This window comes from Tupaia chinensis, unplaced genomic scaffold (genome assembly GCF_000334495.1).
Source record: "Tupaia chinensis unplaced genomic scaffold, TupChi_1.0 Scaffold000144_1, whole genome shotgun sequence".
In the NCBI taxonomy this organism is placed as follows: Eukaryota; Metazoa; Chordata; class Mammalia; order Scandentia; family Tupaiidae; genus Tupaia; species Tupaia belangeri.
In genome coordinates, this window is record NW_006159614.1 from 287,759 (window position 1) to 310,182 (window position 22,424).

A 22,424-nucleotide genomic window follows, 5' to 3' on the forward strand; every position below is an offset into this window, starting at 1 on the left:
GGCAAAAAAGGGGGGTTTAAAGTGGGGGTGGGTGGGGGGGGGGGGGTTCTAAAAGTTCGTGGAAAATGGAATTGAAGTACGAGTTTATTTTGGTGTAAAAAAGTTTTGAAATGCATGCATAGTTTTCCCGTATTATGCATTTCTCATGAACTTCCTGAAGGGCCTGCAGAGCTCATAATTCAGCTTACATGAAATCTCTAACCTGGCCAAACCAACCTTCCAGTGACAGAAATGCCATCAGCGGCTGCCTTGAGGGGCGTGGTCAGAGGAGACTGACCGGATCTCTGGACTGACAGGGCTCTGCCCCTTGTTTAGGTGGTGATTCCTGACACGTGTGTCCAGAGGCACCAACTGCAGGCTTAAAATGTGTGCATTTACTAGGTGTGCATCCCATCTTTGTTTTCTTGAGAAGGTTTTGCCTTAGGGTACATGCGTTTGTCAAAGCGATAGTGAGAAATCACCCTGGGGGATGGTCACGCTGCAATCCCTTCTCCTGCTGGGATCTTGGACACACATGCACACACACCTGGTGTGAGTTTCAAGCCACCAGGTCCGGGACTTGAACCACGGTTGACCATGTGGGAGTCCAGTGATGTAACCTCTATGCCCTCTGCTGGCCCTGTATTTCACCTTTAAAGAACTGGTTTTAAAAAGAGGAATGAGGAGGGACCTGCAGTTAGCATAATGGCTATGTCGCTGGACTCCCATGTAGTTGACCATGGTTTGAGTCCCAGACCCAGTGGCTTAAACTCAGGCCAGGCGCATGTGCATGCGTGCCCAAGATCCTGAGAGGAGAGTGGAGGAGAAGGGATTGCGGCGCGGCCATCCCCCCCTGGAGAGGTGATTTCGCACTTTCTATCTCTCTGTCTCTGTCTTTCTGGTGAATGCATGCGCCCTATCGCAAAAACCTCTCAAAAAAAAAAAAAAAAGAGAGAGAGAGAGGAGTGAGTCCCTCCAGGACCACAAAGACTCAGGACAGACTGCAGCATCAGCCGGGGCTGCTGCTGGCAGGGTCGGTGAGCTAGACAGAGGCTTGGAGCAGGTCAGAGCGCTACGGCCACTTCCAGCTGTCCTCATAGGCCCCTGGGGGACAGCCCACTGCCCCCTTCTTTGTGGAAGATAAATTCAAATTCTACTCAGACGAGTACAGCCCTTAGTCACAGAAAGTTGTACAGATTCCTGCTCCGGAAGTATCTAAAGAAAAGCGTAGGAATGTCCCCGTTCCGGGCGGTTCTGCTGCTGTAATGAGCAGGAGCTCACCCAGGCCGTGGACCGGCTCCACAGGAGGGATGCTGACCCGCCAGTGCCTTCGAGTAATGCCCTGGAGCAGGCCACCTGAACCACCTGCATGCGGGGGTAAGCAGCTGTGAGGGACTCTGGCCCAGGAGGTGAGCTCTGCTCCAATCGCGACGCCTCGTCCCCTCCGTGTGGCCTGTCTGGGGGTCGGTATGTTCCAGGCAACATGGCACAGATTTCCAGACAGAGGGAGGGCGAAACGGCAGAACCAGGGAGCGAAAACACATCCTCGGCGTCCCTTCCATGGGGCAGCAGTCCTCCTGTATTCGACTTCGAGTATGACTCGCTCTGACCTGGGAGCCACCATGGTTCGGTTCCCCACCCCTCTGTATCCTAGCCCCACACAGGGGACAGTAATGCACAGGCACAGCGGCAATCTGGGTGGGACTGAACAGCCAGAGCACAGCAGGTCTACCAGCTCCCGGGGTCGGGAGAGGAAAGCAGCCCAAGCTCTAAGCAGCCCCGGGAGCCTCCATGAGCTTGAGCTGGAACGTTCTCAAGTGAAAAGCCAGAAGTCTCCCTCTGGACGCACATTTGGCAAGGGCCGAGACCCGCGGGCTCGGGTGTGCACACACTTCACGTGCCAAGTGTCTGCTGGTTCCCGCTGGCCAGTAAAGAGGCACTCTGCACTGTGCCGGCAGCCAGGCTCTTCCCAGAACCGGTTCCCGGTTGGGATATGGAAAGTTATGGGCCCACCGTCCCACCCGACAGTGGGTAATGAAGTCTGGCTCGTGGCTGAGATCCTGGCCCAGCAGCCTCGGAGCCAAGTCAGGCGTCCGCAGTCCGAGCTGAGCTGGCACACAGGGCCCCAGGCAGCGCCGGCCCCCGGATCAGACCCTGGCGACCACCCCGACGGCCGTTTCACTCGGGTGTCCTACCAGGTCGTCCAGCCCCCCCCCCCTCCAATAACGAGCAGAGGAGGGCCGCTGGGTATTACGGCCCCGGCCATTCCCATGCCAAACCTGAAAACAAATCCTCCCCAGTAACCTGGAGCCAGTGCACAGGAAAAGTAACGGCCCCACAGAGATGGCTGAGCTCACATGCATGGAGTTAGAGCGTCAGAGCTGGCGAGTGACGCTATGAGAGAAATCGCACACTCACTGATCCAGAGCCATACAGAAACCACGGCAGAGTAACAGCCGGACGAGGGGGAAACGGAGATGCCAAAGTGGTTTTAGTCTACGCGCAGCTGGCAGGCGGCCAAAGAACCAGGCGCTCACATTTCTCCTCTGTTAACTGGGTCCTCAGCAGACATGCTGAGGAGGGTGTGCCGGTTCTGATGGTACCAGTGGCTCTGTCTCAAAGGACAAACTGCACTGCACCTCTGGCTAAGAAGAAAACAGACTCTAAAATTACACAAAAAAAGAAACAAAACAAAAGAAGGCTTCATTTTGAATTTCAAATACCAGCACACCAAACTGAGAGGGTGTAGTCTGGAAGTCGGGTTGGAGCCAGCTCTACATTAAGCCTTGGATTCATGGGCACATCGGAGACTTCTCAGGGCCCAGGCTCGTCACGGCACTGAGCGGGCACCATCACAGCTCAGAGCAGGCATTCACAAGGCCAGGGTCCTCGTCGCAGGATGGGCACCAGGAGCCTCGCCCCCTGTACGTCATACAGGCCACATGCATCGGGACACGGTGGACATCGGAGCCCTGGTTCAGTAACAACACAGCACAGCGCAAACCCATCCCACTGAGTACACAGGGCATCTTTTTGGGGGTTTCTGCCATAGGGCACGTGTGTTCACTAGGAGAGATAGAGATGGAGAGGAAAAGTGAGAGATTATCCCCAGGGAGATGGCCACACCACAATCCCTTCTCCATTTCTCCCTCCTCTCTGTCTCCCTGTGGCAAACTCTAAAAAAAAGGAAACCAGGCAACAAAAGCAAAAATAGACAAACAGAATTACCAAACTACGAGCTTCTGCACAGCAAAGAAAACAGTCAACAGGGTGAAGAGACAAGGGAGTAATAGCGAGAATATATAAGAAACTCAAACTACTCAATAGCAAAAAAAGAAAAATCAGATTAAAATGGGTAAGTGACCTGAATGAATAGTTCTCAAAAGGAGACATACAAATGGCCAATAAGTATAGGAGAGAGTGCTTGGCATCATTAATCACTAGGGAAATGCAGATCGAAACTCACCCATTACAATAGCAAATCTCAAAGAGAGAGGGAACAGATGTTGGTGAGAATGTAGAGAAAGGGGCCCCCTATTGGTGGGAATGTAAACAAGCCATTATGGAAACTGGTAAGGAAGTTCTTCAAAAAAACTAAAAACTGAACTGTTGTATGAGCCAGGAATCCCGCCACTGGGTACACAGCCACGGGACGGGCCATGGAATCGCGCCACTGGGTACGCAGCCACGTGAAGGGCCATGTAATCCCACTATTGGGTACGCAGCAACGGGAAGAGCCATGGAATCCCACTATTGGGTACGCAGCCACGGGACGGGCCATGGAATCGCGCCACTGGGTACGCAGCCATGTGAAGGGCCATGTAATCCCACTATTGGGTACGCAGCCACGGGAAGGGCCATGGGGCCAGACACCTGCTCCCGAGTCACTGCAGCACGACCCGCAGTGGTCAGGGTAGGGAATGGACCTGAGGGCCCGTCGACAGAAGAAAGGAGAAAGAAACGTGGCACAGAGGGACAGGCAGATGGCGGGCACAAGGGGAAATTGTTCTGCCATTAAAAAGTGGGAAACCCGCCCTTTGAGGTTAAATGGTGCCTGGAGGATGTTACCCTAATGAAACAAGACACAGAAAGAGAGTGTGGGTTCTGAGTGTCCAGAGCCGGCCTGAAGAACCAGAGATGGGTCCCTTCCTAGCACTTGGGGAGGAGGAGAAAAGGCAGGACTGTTGACCGGCACCCCGCTCCCCTCCGGGGCGCTGAGAAGCTCAGAGGATGCGGTGATGGCCACACCACCCTGTGGATGCGCCGAGAGCCGCTGAGTGGCTCCCTGTAGAGAGGGGCAGTCAGGGCCTGTGAGCTACATTCAGTAACGTGGGCCCTAAAGGTAAAGTGAGATGAAACAGCTGAGGGGGGCATGCATGGGGATAAGCACATGCACACACACATGCACGTGCATGCACACATGTGCACACACACATGCACACGTACACACACGCACACACGAGCATGTAAGCACACTGACAGCCGCTGAGGTGAGAAGGAGCAAAGGTGGGCACGCTGGGTGTCATTCAACCCTTCTCATTTGCATATGGAACTGCCCTAGGAACTATTTTATTGGAAATGGTGGTTTCACACGTAACAAAACTCAACCATATTAGATAGATCAGGGGGAGCAGAAATACACGTGTCAAGGGAAATTCATTAAAAATGAACTAAAAGGGGCCAGTAGATGGTGTGAGTTACGTCGCTGGACTCCCACATGGCTAGCCCAGTTGGTGTCCTGGACCCAGGGCCTTCAAAATCACACTGGGTGCGTGTGCATGCCTGCCAAAGAGCCTAGAAGAACAGAGAAGGGATTGAGCTGTGGCCATTCTCTCTGTGGGGAGGGGTGTGTCACTTTCCCTCCCACTGTGTCTGTCTCTGTCCAGCAAGCACACACACCCAAAGGCCAAAACCTTTAAAAATTTCTTTTAAATTAAAAAAATTAACTAAATAATCACCTGCAACAAGAAATTTTAGGCATGCACATATTTTTTAAAGAGAGATTTTTTGCCATAGGGCATGTACACTTGTTGGAGAGAGACAGAGACAGAAAGCAAGAAATCACCCCCCAGCGTGGGGGTATGGTCATGCCACAATCCCCTTCTCCTCCACGCTCCTCTCAGGATGTTGGGCACGCACGTACACGCATCCAGCATGAGTTTAAGCCGCCAGGTCTGGGACTCGAAACATCGTTTACTACATGGGAGTCCAGCGACATAGCCATCACGCCATCTATGGTTCCAATTATGCTCATATTAAATAGAAACATACATAAAAATTCCAGAAGATACTACAGGAGGGAGAGCTATGGAGGAAAGGGGAAGAGAATGCTTTCTTTATAGAAAACAAAGAAATTTTAAATACTACTGTTCTACTTTTTAAATTAAGGTTAAATAGTACTTCTATAAAATTTAAATCAATGAAATTCTTCATCCTCTCCAGGTATTTTTATGGCATACAATTTCAAAGGGCTGTAGTCCCCGCATTTATGCAGTGAGAGGAGAGGAGAGGAGAGGAGAGGAGAGGAGAGGAGAGGAGAGGAGAGGAGGGCTCACACAGCACTGAGCTCTGGCGGAGGAAAGCGGTGGGTGGCAGAGCCCCACTGGCCGCTGCGAGGTTTCAGTGTGCATGCCGCCCTCTAGCGCCACTTCACAGGACGGCTCTGATTCTGTGAACTGGCCATACCTAACTCTTCAAATGCCACTTCTCCCCTCGTCTTGGGTCTTCTGTCCCCTCCATTGATTAATATCCAGGGCAACAGGACCCAAAACTTGGGCCACGACTCTTAGCTGTCCAGTGTGGCTGCACTGGAGACGCCAAGGCTCGCAGGGAGGACCTGGAGCCAGGTCCGGATGAGGACAGTGGTCTCTGAGCGCTGGATGACGGCTTGCCCAGTTGGGAAAAGGAGCCACTGCTCCTCCGAGCCCACGAGTGCCGGAGGAACTAAATACGGGCTGAACAGACAGGTGGGGCACTGAGGGCCAGGGTGCGCCTAGCAGTGACAGACCTCAGGGCAGGTCTCGTCCACTGTGGGCGATCTGAAGCATTCTTTCAGGTGACACAGTGCTGTGGTCACATAGGAGGGACGTTATTATCAATGATCATTGCTCAAGCCAAATTATCCTAGGAGTGTGAACAAGGCGACACCGATGGCAGCACCTAGATCGTTGTGGGAGGGGAAGTGGGGACTAAATGACAAAAGGCTCACCTGTCACCTCCCACCCACTCCTGAAAGAGAAAATACAGACACAGCAGCGAACCCCTGCTTCTCTCCGCACTCTGCCCTTCAACGAGAAGAATGCCTTCTCTTGCCAAGCATTATTTACGACTTGGTAAGGGCACATATGTCCCTGCCCAAACTTGGCACGTGCTCAGTTCTGAGGTTTCTCTCTCCCGGGTAGGTAACAGGAGAGCACCCCAAGCCCTGGCGAGAGGAGGTTTGGCCCCTGTGCCCATGTCCATGTCCTCCCGTCTTCACCAGGAGGCCTGGGGGTTCAGGCCTGCTGCAACCAGTACCTGCAATGAGGCTGTTCTGTTGGGAAGTGCTCTCAGAGGGCGTGCAAGGCTTCTCCTTCTCTGGTGGTCACATTCGAGTTAGAAATTCTTTTTTTTTCATTTTTCAGTTTACCAGAAGGTACACGCACTTGCTGGATAGAGACACAATCCCTGCGCCTCCATTTCTCCTTCCTGCCAGGATTTTGAGTGTGCCTGCACACATGCACACACATGTGCCTGGCATGTTTTGAAGCCTCCAGGGGTGGGATCTGAGTTGTGTGATCGGCTGTGTGACCGGCTCCCTTCCTCTGTAGGCCGCGTGGCCGGCCCAAGATCAGAAATCCTTTAGCTCTAAGGCCGTGCTAACTCTGCCTCATGATCTCTAAGCGGAAATGCTCTTCTCTGCACAGGGACTCACTCGACTGCTTCGACCAAGACACCGCACACGCTTGTGTCTTTCATATAAAACCAAGTGAACAGCTCTGTGATTTTCAGCACAAAGACGCCATCTAGGACTCGGCCATTTGAAATGACGAGTCCGTCAGAGACGTGGCCCGGCAGCTGGACACGCAGCATGTATTTCTGTGCACGCTTTTGCCAGAACCCAGCGAGTCTAAGCAGGGGCGCACGTTCCCGGGGTGACTCACATGCCGACATGGCGCAGGATCGTCAGGGCACATAAATCACGGCACATGAGGAAGAGCATGGTCTTTGGGCCAAGGTAGTTAGGGTTCAAAAGTCAGCATGGCCACAGGAGCGTGTGCAGAGCACGTCCCGGCAACTGAGCAAGAGCCCCGTCTCCCACGTGAGCGAAGGGCTGAGCTTCCTGCTACCCCGTCCTTGACATAGACGGGGTCTCCGGGCCATCCCCCTGCCCGCCGAGTCCTAAGCCTGGCTGACCTGTAGCCCTGAGCTCCAGGCAGGGACACTCCCACTGCGGCCACCCCACAAGCTTAAAAACACAGCTGTTGCCTGCGGGAAGAAATTGGTCCCTCCCGGCCTGCCCCGCCCGGTCTGCTCCAGGTGGTTTTCAGGAGTGATGGGCGGATTCCTTTCAGCCCCATTAAGGTCCAGAGGAGAGGGCCCCGGCAGGACTGCAGCTCCCTCACTCCAGCTAGACGTTGCTTGCTCATACTCCCTTTCCTTTGGCTAACCTGTCCTCTGGCTTCTCAGTTCCACTTCACCTATTCCTCTCGGCTCAGTTCCTCGGTGGACAGACAGCCTGACAAACGTGCTGAGCACAGGGCACTCTGAGGCCTGGACGCCTGCAGCTCTCTGCTGCCCCCGCTTGTCACCAGGAAGAACAGCCACAGGAGTCTCGGTGTGGTTCTCCAGCTGGGCAGTTAAGGCGGTGTGTGCTGGCAAGCACTGGGTCCAGAGATGCCCGCAGGTGCCGGGTCCCAGGGACGCAAGACATAGTGGCACAACCATTCCCTTCCTGTGCCCATGGAGTTCCAGTTCAGAGCAAAAACCAGGCAGAGGTCAAACAACCGTGTCGGCACACGTGACACGAGGACTCGAGCACTCCTGAAATACCGAGGGTCCATGATGGGGATTTGACCATGTCAGGGAGGTCAAAAGGCTTCTGGGGCTGTGGTCAGGCTGAGGGGAGGGCGGGGGGAAGAGTCCAGAGAGGGAGCAACATGTGTGGGAGGCGGGGGCAGGAGGGCCAGGGCAGGGCAGCAGGCGAGGTGGGGTGTAGACAGGTGGGGGCTCGCAGAAGGTCATGGAGTGTTAGACCGCAGTGTCACAGAGGAGCTCAAGTAGACAGGAGTGGGAGCCTCACTCAGCACTTCCCAGCAGGGTCAGAGCATGTCCCAATGCGCTGGCCGACAGGCGGGAAGGAGGGCAGGGTTCCCCGCGGGCTCCTGGCGCCCTGAGCTACATGAGGGACCCTGCAGCCTGACCTGAGCACGGCGGAGCCTGGGGACCAGTGGAATGGAGCCCGTACTCACGTCCTCGGGAAAGGTCCGGAGAACACGTCTGAGTGCCCCTGTCTGCACGTGGGCTGTCCACCTGGGCGACTCCTGGCACTCTAGTGGGCCCTGGGGGCTTCTGAGAGGCAAGACCCCAGAGACAAGACCCCAGGGGAATGTCCAGGGACCTGGCAGGACGGGAAGAAGGGGCGGTGCCTTCTGTGGTCTGGGACGGCTGCCGCATTCCATCTTGCAAAGCGCAGCGCAGCTCAGAGAGGAAATGTCCCGTGACCTTCACATCATGAAAGTTAAAACCCTGAATTTAATGACCTGTGCCTGGAATCCAACCTCAGCTTACACAGAACCACGGAGGCATATCCTTCTCACCTCTACTCCTTCACACTGAACTTCAGGAGGTAAGAACCTGCAACTCAAGGGGAAAGTGAATGGTGTCTAGTATCGACCCAGAGCCACCTGCAAATCCAGGAAGTCGCAGGGCACTCCTGACTCCGGGTGCCCACCACGCTCCCATCAGGCACAATGTGGACCCCGTGGGGCACCACGTTCACACTCATGACCCCACTGGGAGGCCCGGTGCTTGGCCACTTCATGACACCTTCCTCGTGCCTCACACAGTTTACGGAAATCAATTATCTTTTCATTCCATTTTCCACACCTGTTTTAAAGCCCCTACATACTAAGACACTTGTTTTTGAAATTTGCCAGAGGGCACACGTACTCACCAAAAAGAGATAGAGACAGAAATAGAGAGAGAGAGAGAGAAAGAAAGAGAGAAAAGGCCCCTCATGAGGGATGACCACTCCACGACCCTTTCTTCTCCATCTCTCCCTCCCCTAAAGAGTGTGCACACACGCTCACACCCAGAGTGTTTAAGCCACTGGTTCTGGGACTCTAACCACGCAGCAGGCCATGTGGGACCCAGCTCATGTAACCACTATTCCATGAGCTGGTCCGAAACACTTAGTACAAGATATCTCCCTGTATGTCAACACTAGGGCATACACAACTGCCCAAAGAACTGGGCATTTAGGCCCAGGGCTGAGAGTCTAGCTGAGGGGGTGAGAGAGTCCTTGGGGAGTCCTGGAGCACCCCAGGCTCCACCAACTGCAGCAGGGCAGCCTGCCAGGGAGGACACAGGAGAAAGGACCTGTATTTACAGTGCACAGAAATGCTAACGAAGTTGGCTCGCCATCTGCATTTTACTCGCAAGGAGAGAAGCTCGAAGAGGTGAAGTCAAGGTACCAACGTCCCACACAGAACAAGGAGGTGGCGGGGATTCAGCCTGGCATCTCCGTACTTGGAACCTGAGTCTTTCCACCACCCACAGGGTTCTCAAGCACTTTGGGATGTACGGTTTCAGTCACAGTGTGCATCACTGCACCCCTTTCCCTGCCAGAAAGTGTCACCATCATCTCTGCACAGTATGGGAATGCATAAAATTAGACCTGCCTTTGTTTTATCGTGAGAGAGATTCCATCAACCTGCTTGATAACAGCTCGACTCACGTGAATCAACTCTCAGCGTCTTCCTTCCAAGGGATAATACAAAACAGAGCATGCTGGGTGTCCACAGTTCATGAGCCGCGAGCCTGGAGCGGCTGAGGAGGAGCAGGAGAGGGTAGGTGTGACTGGCAAAGCCTCTCCCTCTAGCCAATCATGTGCCAAAGGCTTGAGTCTCACAAGCCAGGAGCTTTGGACATTGATCAGAGGGGATATGACGAGGCTATTTTAAATCGGGGGTGGGGGGAGAAGAGCAGCACCTACAGGACACAAAGATGAAAAGGAGTCTGTCCATGATAATGACATGGTGACACCTGTGACATGACCAACGCCACTGCGTTCATGCTGGGAAAACCACCCTGTACGTTGTAAACATGTACAGTGATTCAATGTAATAAATAAATTTAAATAAATAAAGGGAAGTGGGAACTTGTGCACTGGGCGGACAACGAGGCCATCTGGCCTGAGCCCCCTCAGCCCCGTGGCTTCACGGCTCCACGGCAGCTTCCGCCATCACCCTGGGCGAGGCACTCGGTCGGCGTTGGCGCGCTCTCCCCTCCCCCAGGTCACCCCCGTAACAGAAGTCTGAGTCTAAACAGGGGCCCGGTTCTGACGCCTCCGGACGTCGCCAGGTGTTGTACCTGACCGATTGCCGCATGCTCCCCGAAGAGCAGCCATGCCCACGGGCTCACAGGACACCCTCAGCACAGAGCGCCTTTGAAGGAGCCATCAGAATTCACATCGCTGATGAGGAACAGCCTTCCAGTCTCAACACAAACATCCTTGACAACTTTGTTACCAGGCTGACATCTTAAAGAGGGTTTCATCTTCCCAAGGCACAAAGCTATAATTAGATATTCTGTTAGCAGAGACCAGCACCAAATAAATCATAGCTATGAGCAACCAGAGGAGACAGAAACCTCAGCTATGTCTGAAAATCCCCGTGGCGAAACTGGGCGAGTTCACGTGCATTCAGAAACCACACCAGTGGAGGCCACCGTGAGATCAGTCAGGAGCCGCCCCACCCCACACACGGCACCACGGGGCCCCGGGAAGCCTGATAAATAACCAGGCCCCAGACCGGTCCCCTGGACGAAGTTCGCTCTGGGTGGGAGCAGAGCGCCGCTCTGACCTGGAAGGTGGTCCAGATGCAGCTCGGATTTGGGACCACGTCCCCAGGCTGGCTCGGCAAACTGCTCGAGGCTACGTGACTCAGCTGGAGTTGAACTGGAACTGGCACCTTCTCATTTCTCATCAGGGCTCTTGCCACATCACACGCCTGCTCTAAGAAACCCCAGACAGGCCCTGTACAAAAGCCTCAAAGCATTACAAGAGGGCCCACGACTGGGACCAGGTGCGTCCAGGGTCGCGGCATGAAGACCCTCTTAGAGGTACTGTCAAAGGAAGGGGAGGTTCAATAAGAAAAACAATGTAAGAATATTCATGGTCCTGACTGCGCTGTTGTAAAATCGGAACACTGCGAGGCTTGCGAAGCCTTTGTCCCCACAGCAAACATCCAGGAAAACGGTCTGGATTTGTATTTCAGCTGGAAAGGCTGAAAATCAATTAATATTAGCACGTAATGTTTTCATGGAAGGAAAAGAGTAACTAAGAAATACTAACATCTTTATGTAACCAGCACTTTTCCCAAAGGTATCTTACAAAAGTAAAATAGCCTAGGAATTATATCACAAATAATTTGTCACTGCCTTTGTGTTTAACTATTTCCTAATAAAAAATGTCTTGGTTAGGACCAGCAGTTAGCGTAATGGCTATGTTGCCAAACTCCCATGTAATCGACTGTGGTTCGAGTCCCATACCTGGTGGCTTAAACTCATGCCTGGCACGTGTGCGTGGCATGCCCAAGATCCGAAAGGAGATGGGAGGAAGAGAGATTGCGGCGTGGCCACCCTCCGGGGGGTGATTTCTGTCTCTCTGTCTCTCTGTCTCTCTCTGTCTTTCTGGCGAGTGCGTATGCCCTATAGCAAAAACCTCTCAAAAAAAAAAAAAAAAGTGGAACAGTTTTATCCTGCCAGTAACAGTAAATAGCAGTACCTGCCCCATCCCACCCTGCCCTCGTCTGCACATGCCAGGGCTCACCACACACATCCTTTCTGGTGGTGCTTCTAAAGAGGCACTCAAATACGTCTAAGCAACACGCTTCCCAGGGGTCCGGCTGCTGCTGCTGCGCTCCCGCCTGGCGCCGGCCCGGAATGGCGGTAGCACATGGTGCTCTGTGAGGCTGGCCCACGGGAGGGCGCCAGGTCTGCACCGGCGACTGCCCTGAGCGCCCCGGCACCCATGTGTCCACGATCCAGGGCTGGCTGAGATGTCAGGGGTGGGTCGTGGTGTCAAGACCTGTGGGGTGCCTCTCTGTCGCTCCCCCCACCCCTGCACAAGAGGCAGATCGTAAACCTTAAAAAGAAGTCCTCTTACTTGCTGCCTGGTTACTGATTGCCCTTTCCCCCCAAGTCTTCTCCCAGGTAGAAGTGGGACTTGGGCCTTATGACCGCACACTTTCTGTTAGGAGCAAGTGAGTCTCTTCCAAGCACGTCAGTGATCTGGACAAGCCCTTCGGTCTGTGCTTGGGTTCCATCTGCTTCCTACCTGTGAGGCTTTTTTTTTTTTTTTAAGGTTTTTGCCATAGAAGAAGACATGAGTTCACCAGGAAAACAGACAGAGAGAGAGAAAATGAGAAATCACTCCCCTGGTGGGATGGCTGCGTTGCAGTCCCTTCTCTATTCTCCTCCTGGGATTTTAGGCATGCACACATAGGTATCTGGTGTGATTTTCAGGCTGTTGGATTCGGGACTTGAACCATGGTCAGCCATGTGGGAGCCCAGCACCTTAACCACCACACCACCTGCTGGGTCACTGTGAAAAGTGATTAAGGCCATGTTCGAGCGAGTTCCCTGAACAGCACGGTTGGGGCAGAGGAGCTACACCCCAGGCCAGGCACCATGAGTCCACAAGCTGGTCGGGCAGCCTGGGAGCTGGCCTCAGCCTCTTGGGAGGTGGACACTCGTATCCTGACCTGCAGGCCCACCCTGCAGAGAGTCACCCACGTTCCCGAGGAGAGCACTCCACCACCTACGTCTCTCTCCCCAGGAGCTCGTGTGTAAGCCACCCCTGTCATATGTGAGAACATGGCTGTGTATGCTGACGCGGAACAGTGGGCCTGTGGTTAAAAATGGTAATTACCCTCTGATGGCTGCTTAATTTCTGTTTCGGAGAATCGTTTAGTAGCTAGATGCTCTCATTTCTCAAAGGCTCGAACCATGCAGTTGTGGCTGCATTCTCTGGGTGAAGCCTCACTACTCCAGACGCGTTTATGTTAAGTAAATGAGTGCCTCTAAGAAGAAGAAAGTAGGTTACGAAGCTGACAGACAGAATCGAAAAGGTTCTGGTTGACAAGAACTTCGAGGTCATGTAAGCCTTCGAGTTTCCTTCCCTAAACTAGGTCAGCTTTTGATACTGCCATCATTTTTCACTTGTCCTCTTTCGGTCCTGCAGCACCGGGTCCCTTGTGCGGTTTCCAGTGACCTACTTAATTAGAATTTGGAATCCGAACAGAAAGTGTGCTGTCTTCATTCTATCTGGCTCGGCAGACCTTACCACTGCATTGAATTTCTAATCTAGTTTGTTAAAAACCGAGCACCTGAAACACTTCGGAAATGCCATGCCGTGCCCAGGTTCACCGCACTCAGGCGTGTCCACCCCAAGGCCGGCGGGCTGCGAGGGCACTCAGCTCTCTGCCTGGTGCTGCTGCTGAGCATCACGCAGACCTGGCGCGATCCTCCCCTGCCTGAGCCCCGTCTCCTTGCCGTCACAAACAGGGGCTGGACACTTGCATTCTGCCTCGGTCTCGGGCTCTGGGAACGCCTCCTGGGCACAGTTATGTACCAGGCGCCGTGCTGGACACAGGGAAGGGTCAAAACAGGAGCAGAGGCTGCACTGTCACTGAGAACACACCGTCCTGAGGAGGAGGAGCTCGCCTAGCACGAGAACGAACGAGCTGCCCTGCCATCTCCCTCCTCACGAGTAGCACGCGTGCTTCACAGGCATTCAGGGAACGAAGGTCGGCGGAATCAGGAACGGCACCTCAGTGTTCTGAGTCACGTCTAAGGTGCTGCTCAACTTCCAGTGACTCCTACCACCATCCTTGAACTTGATGCAAAATCTTTCTTCATTTTTAAATGCTGCTATGCCATAAAGGGCATGCGTCTGTGCTGCACACATGTGCGAACAAGAGCCAGGCAGAGCCGTCCACCACAGCCTGGCCACCGCAGTCCTGCTTCGTCCAGTTCTCCCTCCCGAAGAGGTCCAGGCTCAGGCATGTGCAGCCAGCATGTACGGGGGCTGCGGCTGGGGCTGGGGCTCGAACCCTGCTTGGCCGTGTGGGATCAGGCTTCCCCTGCACTGCGCTTACCCGCTGCACTACAAAGCGGGTCCCTGGTACAAAATCTTCAGCCAACATTCAAGGTCCTCCATGCCGCGGTCCCAGCGTACCCCGATCCTGCCCTCTCCCCTGCACATAGCTAGGCTCCAAGTCGGCCAACTCCTTTCTCTGCCTCAGAGTCCCTCGGGATTTTCCTCCTCCGTGCCTCCCCACTCAGGCTGCTTCACTCTGACTGTCCTCCTACCAACACAAGCCAAGTCCAGCACCCTTCAAGGCCCACGTCCAGTGTCTCTGCTTTGGAGGAGGGCTGTGGTCTCTCCCGTCTCGGAACCTCTACGGGACGTGCTGACATTTCTCCATGGCTCACAGGCCATTGGGCCCTGCACACAGCTGGGTGAGCGCTTTCTCAAGACAGTGATCCTTGACATCAGAAACTGTCACTCACCACATCGCCAACAAATGGAAGGCGTTCCGTAAGTTATTCCGACAAGACGGATATACAGGGACACCTTGGGACAGCGGTCCCCAACCCTCATGGCACCAGGGACCAGCCTCATGGAAGACAACTCCTCCATAGACCAGGGTGGGGGCGGAAGGGGCTGGTCCTGGATGACCCGTCTCCCACTGCCCCACTGTAACGCACTGAGACAGCCACACACCGCAGGCCTGGCCCTGGGAGCATCCAGTGCTGCTCTTGACCCAACCGACAGAGCGCCCGGGCTGCACTCAAGCCACGGGGGGCCACGCAGACTGAGCCTCCTCACCTGCCACCCACCCCGCTGTGCAGCCTGAGAGCCACATCTGACACCAAGGAAGTAAAGCTGTGCTGGCCTGTGTCCGGGCAAACCTCCATGTGGCAGTGGACGTCCTGGCTATCCACAGAAGCGACTTTCTGGACTGGAGTCCGCAGAACAAGCAATGCCGACTCACCGACTGCCCCTCCAACAAGCACTGCACCGACCCGTGCAGGGTGAGAAGGGCCTCTTCTCCTTCGTCGCACTCAGTGGCCGGGCTGGCCACCACTGTGTTGCTGTGTTTACTAAAGCCTAGGCCTTCCACAGAGAAAATGCAAACTAGAAAGTGTTTTCTCTGGAAGCTCCACATCTCTGTCTTGGGAGGTGCTATGGTTTGAATATGCACCCCCAACTCATGTGTTGAAATGTGGTTGCTATTGTAAAGGTCTTCAGAGGGTGGAAACTTTTTTTAAAGAGCGATTTTTGCGTGTGCTTGCCAGAGAGAGAGAGACAGAGACAGAAAGCAAGAAATCAGCCCCCAGGAGGGATGGCCACGCGCAGTCCCCTCTCCTCCATTCTCCTCTTAGAACTTTGGGCACACACGCACACACGCCTGACGTGAGTTGTGACACTGAGTCCGGGACTCAAACCACAGTCACCTACGTGGGAGTCCAGTGATGTAACCATCATGCCATCTGCTGGTCCCCAGAGGGTGGAAACTTAATTCGAATGTGTCAGTAAGGGGCGGGGTCCGTAGATGACTGGGTTAGATAAGGTCATTGGGGTGGGCCCCCACGACTGAATCCCGGTGGCTTTTGGAGACAGAGAAACCAGACATGCATGCTGCCCCCTCCCCGTGCAATGCCCTGGGCCGTCTGAGGACTCGGCAGCTTCCCCAGCGAGAGGCACTCACCAGCCTCAGCCCTGCGCGGCAGACCCTCCACACCTGCACCGTGGACTGAGGGAGTCTGCACTCCTTGTGAACTGCCAGTCCTGGTGTTCAGGTGCTGCAGCAGAGCTCTGGCCAGCACAGGGCTGCGGAGTGGCTGCCCCAGGCCAGACGGCCGCAGGGGGAGGAGGCCGTGCCCCACCTACCGTAGAAGAGGAGGGCCTTGGTCATGGGGTGGTGCAGGTAGGTCCTGTTGATGGTGAAGAAGCACGCATCGGCTCCACACTGGCCAAGCCTCCCGGTGTCCCCGGTCAGGGGGGACCACCAGAGCATGACAGGGACGTTCTCAGGGCCCAACTCCGTGAGCCCGTCCCAGGTCAGCACTTCTTTCCTCAGGACGGCATCGAGGTGGCGAGGCCCTCCCCCTGTTTCCGTGAGTCCACCTTGCAAACCGGAGACCTTAAACATCTTCTTGTGGAACCTCCCCAGCTCGATGGCGACCTGAAGAGAAGACAGCTGTTAGGGCCTAACTGATGACCCTCCTCTGACATCTCGCCTCCTCTCAGCCATCTGGCCTCCGCTGGTTTTCTGCTGCTGCTCTGACCCGTCCCACCAACCGAGTCACGGGAAACAACACATGTCTGTCATCGTGCGTTTATCAGCTGGGCGTCAGAGCCTGCAACAGGCCACCCAGGCTGAAGCCATGGGGTTAGCAGGGCTGCCTCCTCCTGGAGCCCCTGTGGAGAATCTGCTTCCTTGCCTTTCCTTTCCAAGGTCGTCTAGCGTTCCTGGCCCAGCCCCTTCCTCCCTCTGCAAAGGCTGCTCTCCACCTCGCTCTGGTCAGACATCACCTCCCTCTGACCACATATGACAGGTGCTCTTCCTTAAGGACTCAGGCGGCCACACGGGACCACACGGATACAGGGTGACATCCCTGTGCTCGGGGCATGTCACACTGAGCCCACCTGTACATCAAGTCACACAGGACTGGGTTCCAGGAACTGTGGTGTGGACAGTCTACCAGCTGGGACGCTGAGGGCACATCCCTCCTGCTATCACCACCTGCAGCATCAGAGATGGTCTGCTCCTTTCTTTTTTAAATCTGCTAGGGGGCATGAGCAGGGCAGAGAGGAGAGTGAGAAAGGCCCCAACGGGGGTGGCCAGGCCACCACCATCTCCTCCATTTCTCCTTTCACTCACGCCCAGCATGTGTCTCAAGCTGCCAGGTCCGAGACTTGAACTTCACAAACAGCCACGTGGGATCCAGCTGTCTTAACTACCACACCACAGGCTGGTCCAATAGTTTTGTCTTCCTCTTATTATTATTATTTTAGTTCTAGTTTTCTTTTGCAAAAGGGTACGTACACTCACTACAGAGAGACAGAGAGAGAAAGAGAAGGAAAACGAGAAATCATCCCCCAGGAAGGATGGCCATGCTGCAATCTCTTCTTCCACATTTTCCTCTCAGAACTCTGGACACACATGCACCTGGCATGTTTTTTGAGCAGGTGGGTCTGGGACGTGAACTATGCAGTCAGCCATGTGGGAATCCAGCACCTTAACCAACATGCCACCTGCTGGCCCCAGTAGTTTTGTCTCTTAATAAACCTATAACAAGGTTATTTTCTCTTTTTTTTTTTTAAAGAGAGATTTTTGCTATAGGGTGTGCATGCTCACTGGAGAGACAGAGAGACAGGAAGCAAGAACTCTCCCCCCAGGGGGGATGGCCATGCCGAAAATCCCTTTTCCTCCATTCTCCTCTTGGGATCTTGGGCACACACACATGTGCGTGCTTGGCATGAATTTTCAACCATTGGGTCCAGGACTTAAACAGTAGTCGGACTACCTGGGAGTCCAGCAACGTAACTATTATGCCATCGGCTGGTCCCGACAAGCTTATTTTCTGACTGCTACTAGAGGTCACACTCTAGGGAAAATGGGGTGTAGATGACGAAGTGGTTTCTTTGTGTTGCGACGAAAGGAGTCATGCCCCGCAGCACACTTCAAGGACACCTGCCGCAGGGCCGCCGCGGTGAAGCCATACCAGCATCAAAGTCCCTACGGGGCCGGCTCCGTGGTGCGGCCACAATGTGCTACTCCAGAGAAGCCACACCCCACACGGTGACCGGTCCAAACCCAGCCTGGCTGTCCTGCCCAGTTCCCAGGACCCAGAGGGCTGGAGAGCTCGATGGCAGGGTGCTCGCCTCTCTCTCTCGTGTGCGCGCACGCAACTCTACCAAGAAGAAAGAAATCAAACCTTAGCAGTCCTGAGAAACTCCCTGAAGGTCCAGTCAAGGTGGTGTGTGCTGCTAAGACTCTGTGCTCTGCAGACTGGGACCACAGGGAGGTCCAGGTTTGAGTCCCAGCACAACCTGAAAGTCGAGCACAGAGGTGCTCCTGGGATCCCAGCCTCCTGGGAGGCTGAGGCAGAGGCATGTGGGCCCGAGGCTGGCCTCAGCAGCATGGTGAGACTCTGTCTAAAAGCCAGACAGAATTAAACCAATTTCCCTAGAGTCTGCGTTATGAACATAAGGGACCGGGCACTCTGGGCTCCCATGGCCTTCCACCTCCGGCCCCATTTTCTTCTTTATTGCAGGGGGTCTAAGTCTGGGCCTCGGCTGGGCCATCCGTATTAGCAACCTGCAAGGCAGGGTACCTGCAGCAGGAACCTGGGACAGCTGTTCTCGCCCAGCTGAAGATCCTGCACTGGGAAGGCATTATGGAACATGGTGAGGATGGGCAGACCTGTCTGCATGACCAAACACTGTACCAGAACGGGACACACATGAAGCAGGCACAGCCAGGTCCCCGCGCCCGCACTGTCGGCCTTCCCCGTCAGCCACGGAGCTTTGCCTGTGTGGCCCTTGGGCCCACTTCCCTAGCCCAGGGCAAGGCCTTCCACGGTGCTGGCTGCTCCTGGTGCTGGGGAGAGGTCCACTGGCCCTGATGGAGTCTGCAGCTCCTGGAGAATGCCCGTAACTTTCCTTAGGCCCTCTAAGGTATCCAAGGCCAAAATAACCAACAACCATGCAGTGACAGCCGAGTGGGCAAAGGGAGTGAGAGCGCACTGGCTTCACAACACCGCGAGTCCCCTGTGACACGCAGGGGGCATCGGAGCAGCAGAAACGCGGAGACCGAAGTCCGCCTCAGTGTTCCTGGACGGCAATAACGTGGCTCCTCCCGGTGGCGTGCTGGAATAGAGAGCCGCAAACTCTCTTTATACCCGGCCTTCCCCTGCAAGTGTCCAACCAGGAACTTAGAAGAAAGACTTTGGAAACTGTGGGTGGTGAGCGTCACAGCTGAGGTCTGGCCACGCCCTGACCAGCGTCTCTGTGAGGGTATGCTCACTTACAGGTAACAGGTCATCTTCAGGAGAGACTTTCCTGCCAAATGTTTTCTGTTGTTTTTTTATTTTTTTAATATTTATTGGGGCCAGCAGATGGCATGAAGGTTAAAGCAGCTGGATTACATAGGGTTGACTACAGGTTCAAGTCCCAGGCCCAGCAGCTTGAGAAACACACCAGCTATGTGTGCATGCATGTCCGAGATCCTGAGGAGGGACTGTGGAATGGCCATCCCTCTCGGTGCGCTTTCTTACGTGGCCTCTCTCTCTGTCTGTCTTGTTCTGGCAAGTGCATGCACCCTACAGTGAACGTTAAAAAAGTAATAATATTCTCAGACATCACTGCCGGGCCATAGGAAAAATGGGAGGACAGAGGGACACGTGAAAGCAAACTATGAAGACCATCAGCCAAGTCCACGACCCGGCAATTCAGAAGGATGATGGCCCAGTGTCTTCTACAGAGCCGGGACATGGAGTAAAAGGCAGGGCAGGGGACTGGCAGGTGGCGTGGTAGTTAAGGCACTGGACTCCCATATGGTCAACCAGGGTTCAAGTCCAAGACCCAGTGGCTTGAAAATCACAAGCCAAACTCAGCACCAGGGAGATCAGGCCTTCCCTACAACCACCCACGGAGCAGCAGACAGCCCAGTCCCCGGTGTGCCTCCAAGACAGACAGGGAAGGGGTCAAATGTGCCCCCGAGCAGGTGGGAGTGGCACAGTGCCAGAGTGTTCGCCAGAGTGCTTTTTCTCCATTACCAGTAAGAGAGGAAGAGACAGAGGGGAAGAGAGAGACACAGAGACAGGCATTTTGGGCAGGGTCTCTCTGGGTGGTAATCCTTCTGCCCAGCCTCCCTATTAACCAGGATTACAGGCGTGGGCAACCACGTTGCCTTGTTCCAGTCTGCCTGGGAACAGAATCCAGGCCTCCACGTGGCTTCGTCTCCTGAGCAGGGGCACCCCCTGCACCACCACACCTGGGCCCCGAGTGCTTTCCTCCACATTGCTTCGGCCCTGATCCGAAGAGAGAATCTGTAGAGAGAGCCCACAGCTGAACTACTCACCTCCACAAAGAACCTTTCAAAGTCCTCTGGGGTGTGAAATGGACTGTGGTCCTCGAACTGGTGTAAAATATGTCTGATTCACATCTACACTTGCACTGTGCACTTTTTTTTTAAGGGGAGAGATATTTGCTGTAGGGTGTGTGCACTCGCTAAAGAGACAGAGATGGAGAGACAGAAAGTGAAAAATCACCCCCCCCAGGGGGGATGGCCACACCACAATCGCTTCTCCTCCATTTTCCTCTTGGGATTTTAGGCACACATACATGCACATGCACCCGGCGTGAGTCTTAGGTCTGGGACTGTGGTCAACTACATGGGAGTCCAGCAACGTAATCATTATGCCGTCTGCTGGGCCTGCAATATGCACTTTTTAATTTTAAATCAGCAAAGTACAGTGTAACTGGCTAAAGAAAACGAATGGGGGTTCTGGGGTGACTCAGTCCCTCCCCAGTCTTGGTCTAAGGACGTCAAGGCATCTCTTCAGGCAGCTGTCCGGGCTCCGCTCGCTCCAGGGTGCAGACCAGCCTTTGCGCTCAGCAGCCCTCTGCTCCCATGGGCACCATCGTTCAAGTCCCAACGACAGGAGTCTCAGGAGACTGCGACCCAGCGAAGCAGACAGAGCTCGCCTTCTGTGTCTCTAAAACCAGGGCCCTACCAGGTCACAAACTGACCTGATCTTGATGACTTGGTTTCTACTTGGTACACCCAATCACTACACTTCAGCTTCATCTGTTAAAAAGGAAAAATATATTTTCCCTATTCATGAAAAATTAAGCAAAGAGTAAAGTTCTAAAATAGGGAGGGCATGGAGGGAGGCAGAGGCCCCGGAATCCACACCACACGCCCCAAACCCTGGTACCTGGAGTGTGGCAAGCAGGAAGATGGCCGCTGTGATGCACAGGCAGGAGGCCAGGAGCTTCTTCCTCCGGACCCGCACCATGCTGCCCTGCCCCGGGAGGCAGGCCGGCCAGTTACCAGGCGTTCTGGCGTCTGCCCACAGCCTGAGGCAACTTCACGCGGAGGAACCATCTGGGTGCCGATTTCGTGCCCTGCTGCTCCAGCTGGGGCCTGGACTCCATGGAGGACTGAGACCCGAGGTCTGGTGCGGGCTGGCCTTGGCACGGAGCAGGCACAGCATGTGGTTCTCGTGAGCTATCACCAAGCCAGCGGGACAGTCTTCCAACGGCGGGCACCACGGTCTGCAACAGACAGATCGTCTCAGCCACAGAGCACCTGAGCACAGGCCAGTTACTCGCAGTCCTGCGGCCTGTCGTGGAGAGACCCAGAGGTCTAAAGCCACGAAGAACCTTTGCGATGGGGTCGTCCTAACACTCTACTCACAGGTGAGAAAACCAAGACCAGAAAGGGGTTATGATTCACTCGAGGCCAAGCAGCCCATTAGAGAGTGTCGATCAACAATTAGGTCCCCAATTAAAAAAAAATATATATATATATTTATTTTTTGTTGTTATTATTAAAATTTCCCATAAGACACATGCACTCACCAGAGAAAGACAGAGAGAGAGAGAGTGAGAGAGACAGCAAGGCGCCAGGTCCAGGACCCAACCACAGTCGGCCCGTGGGAGTCCAGTGCCTCAGCCACCACGCCACCTGCTGGCTCCACCAGGTTCCACACTTAAAATCCTTCCACTTAGTTCCCTTGCCATGGGAAGACTGAGTTCCAGGACATCACTTCCTTCTCTCTAGGTGTCAAAGGGGTAGGGAGTAGAGGAGAAAGCACCAGGACCATCCACTCACACACACACACACACTCACACACACACACACACACACACACACACACACACACACACACACACTCACACAGAAAAAATAAAGGTGCAGGCTTGGGTCAAAAATGATCATGATCAACTGACCGCCCAGTGCCCCAAAGAAGCCAACTTCAGCACAACAGAAGGAATTCTGGCCCCTGGTTGGTTATCGGTCTTTCACAACGTCCACAATGCCTGCCTGCCTCCCTCTCTCCCTCTCCCTTCCTCCCTCCCTCTCTCTCCCTCTCTCTCTCTCTCTTCCTTCCTCCCTCCCTCTCTCTCCCTCTCTCTCCCTCTTCCCTCCTCCCTTTCTCCC

At 54.5% G+C, this 22,424-nt stretch overlaps 1 protein-coding gene across 4 annotated transcripts in view; it reads right to left on the reverse strand.

Moving 5' to 3' along the window:
• Window positions 1–21,533, reverse strand: part of POFUT3 (protein O-fucosyltransferase 3) — a 62,128-nt gene extending 40,595 nt beyond the window's left edge. For 3 of the 4 annotated variants that reach the window (XM_027770559.1, XM_027770558.1, XM_027770557.1), the window contains exons 1-2: window positions 21,196–21,533; window positions 16,139–16,433 (exon numbers count right to left, since the gene is read on the reverse strand). In XM_027770559.1, coding sequence (XP_027626360.1) covers window positions 16,139–16,433; window positions 21,196–21,276 — 376 coding nt within the window. In that variant the 5' untranslated portion in view covers window positions 21,277–21,533. Of the gene's footprint in view, window positions 1–2,733; window positions 3,046–16,138; window positions 16,434–21,195 lie in introns of those variants that run through there. The other variant, XM_027770560.1, reaches the window with a different exon arrangement.
• Between the last annotated feature and the right edge of the window lie 891 nt (window positions 21,534–22,424).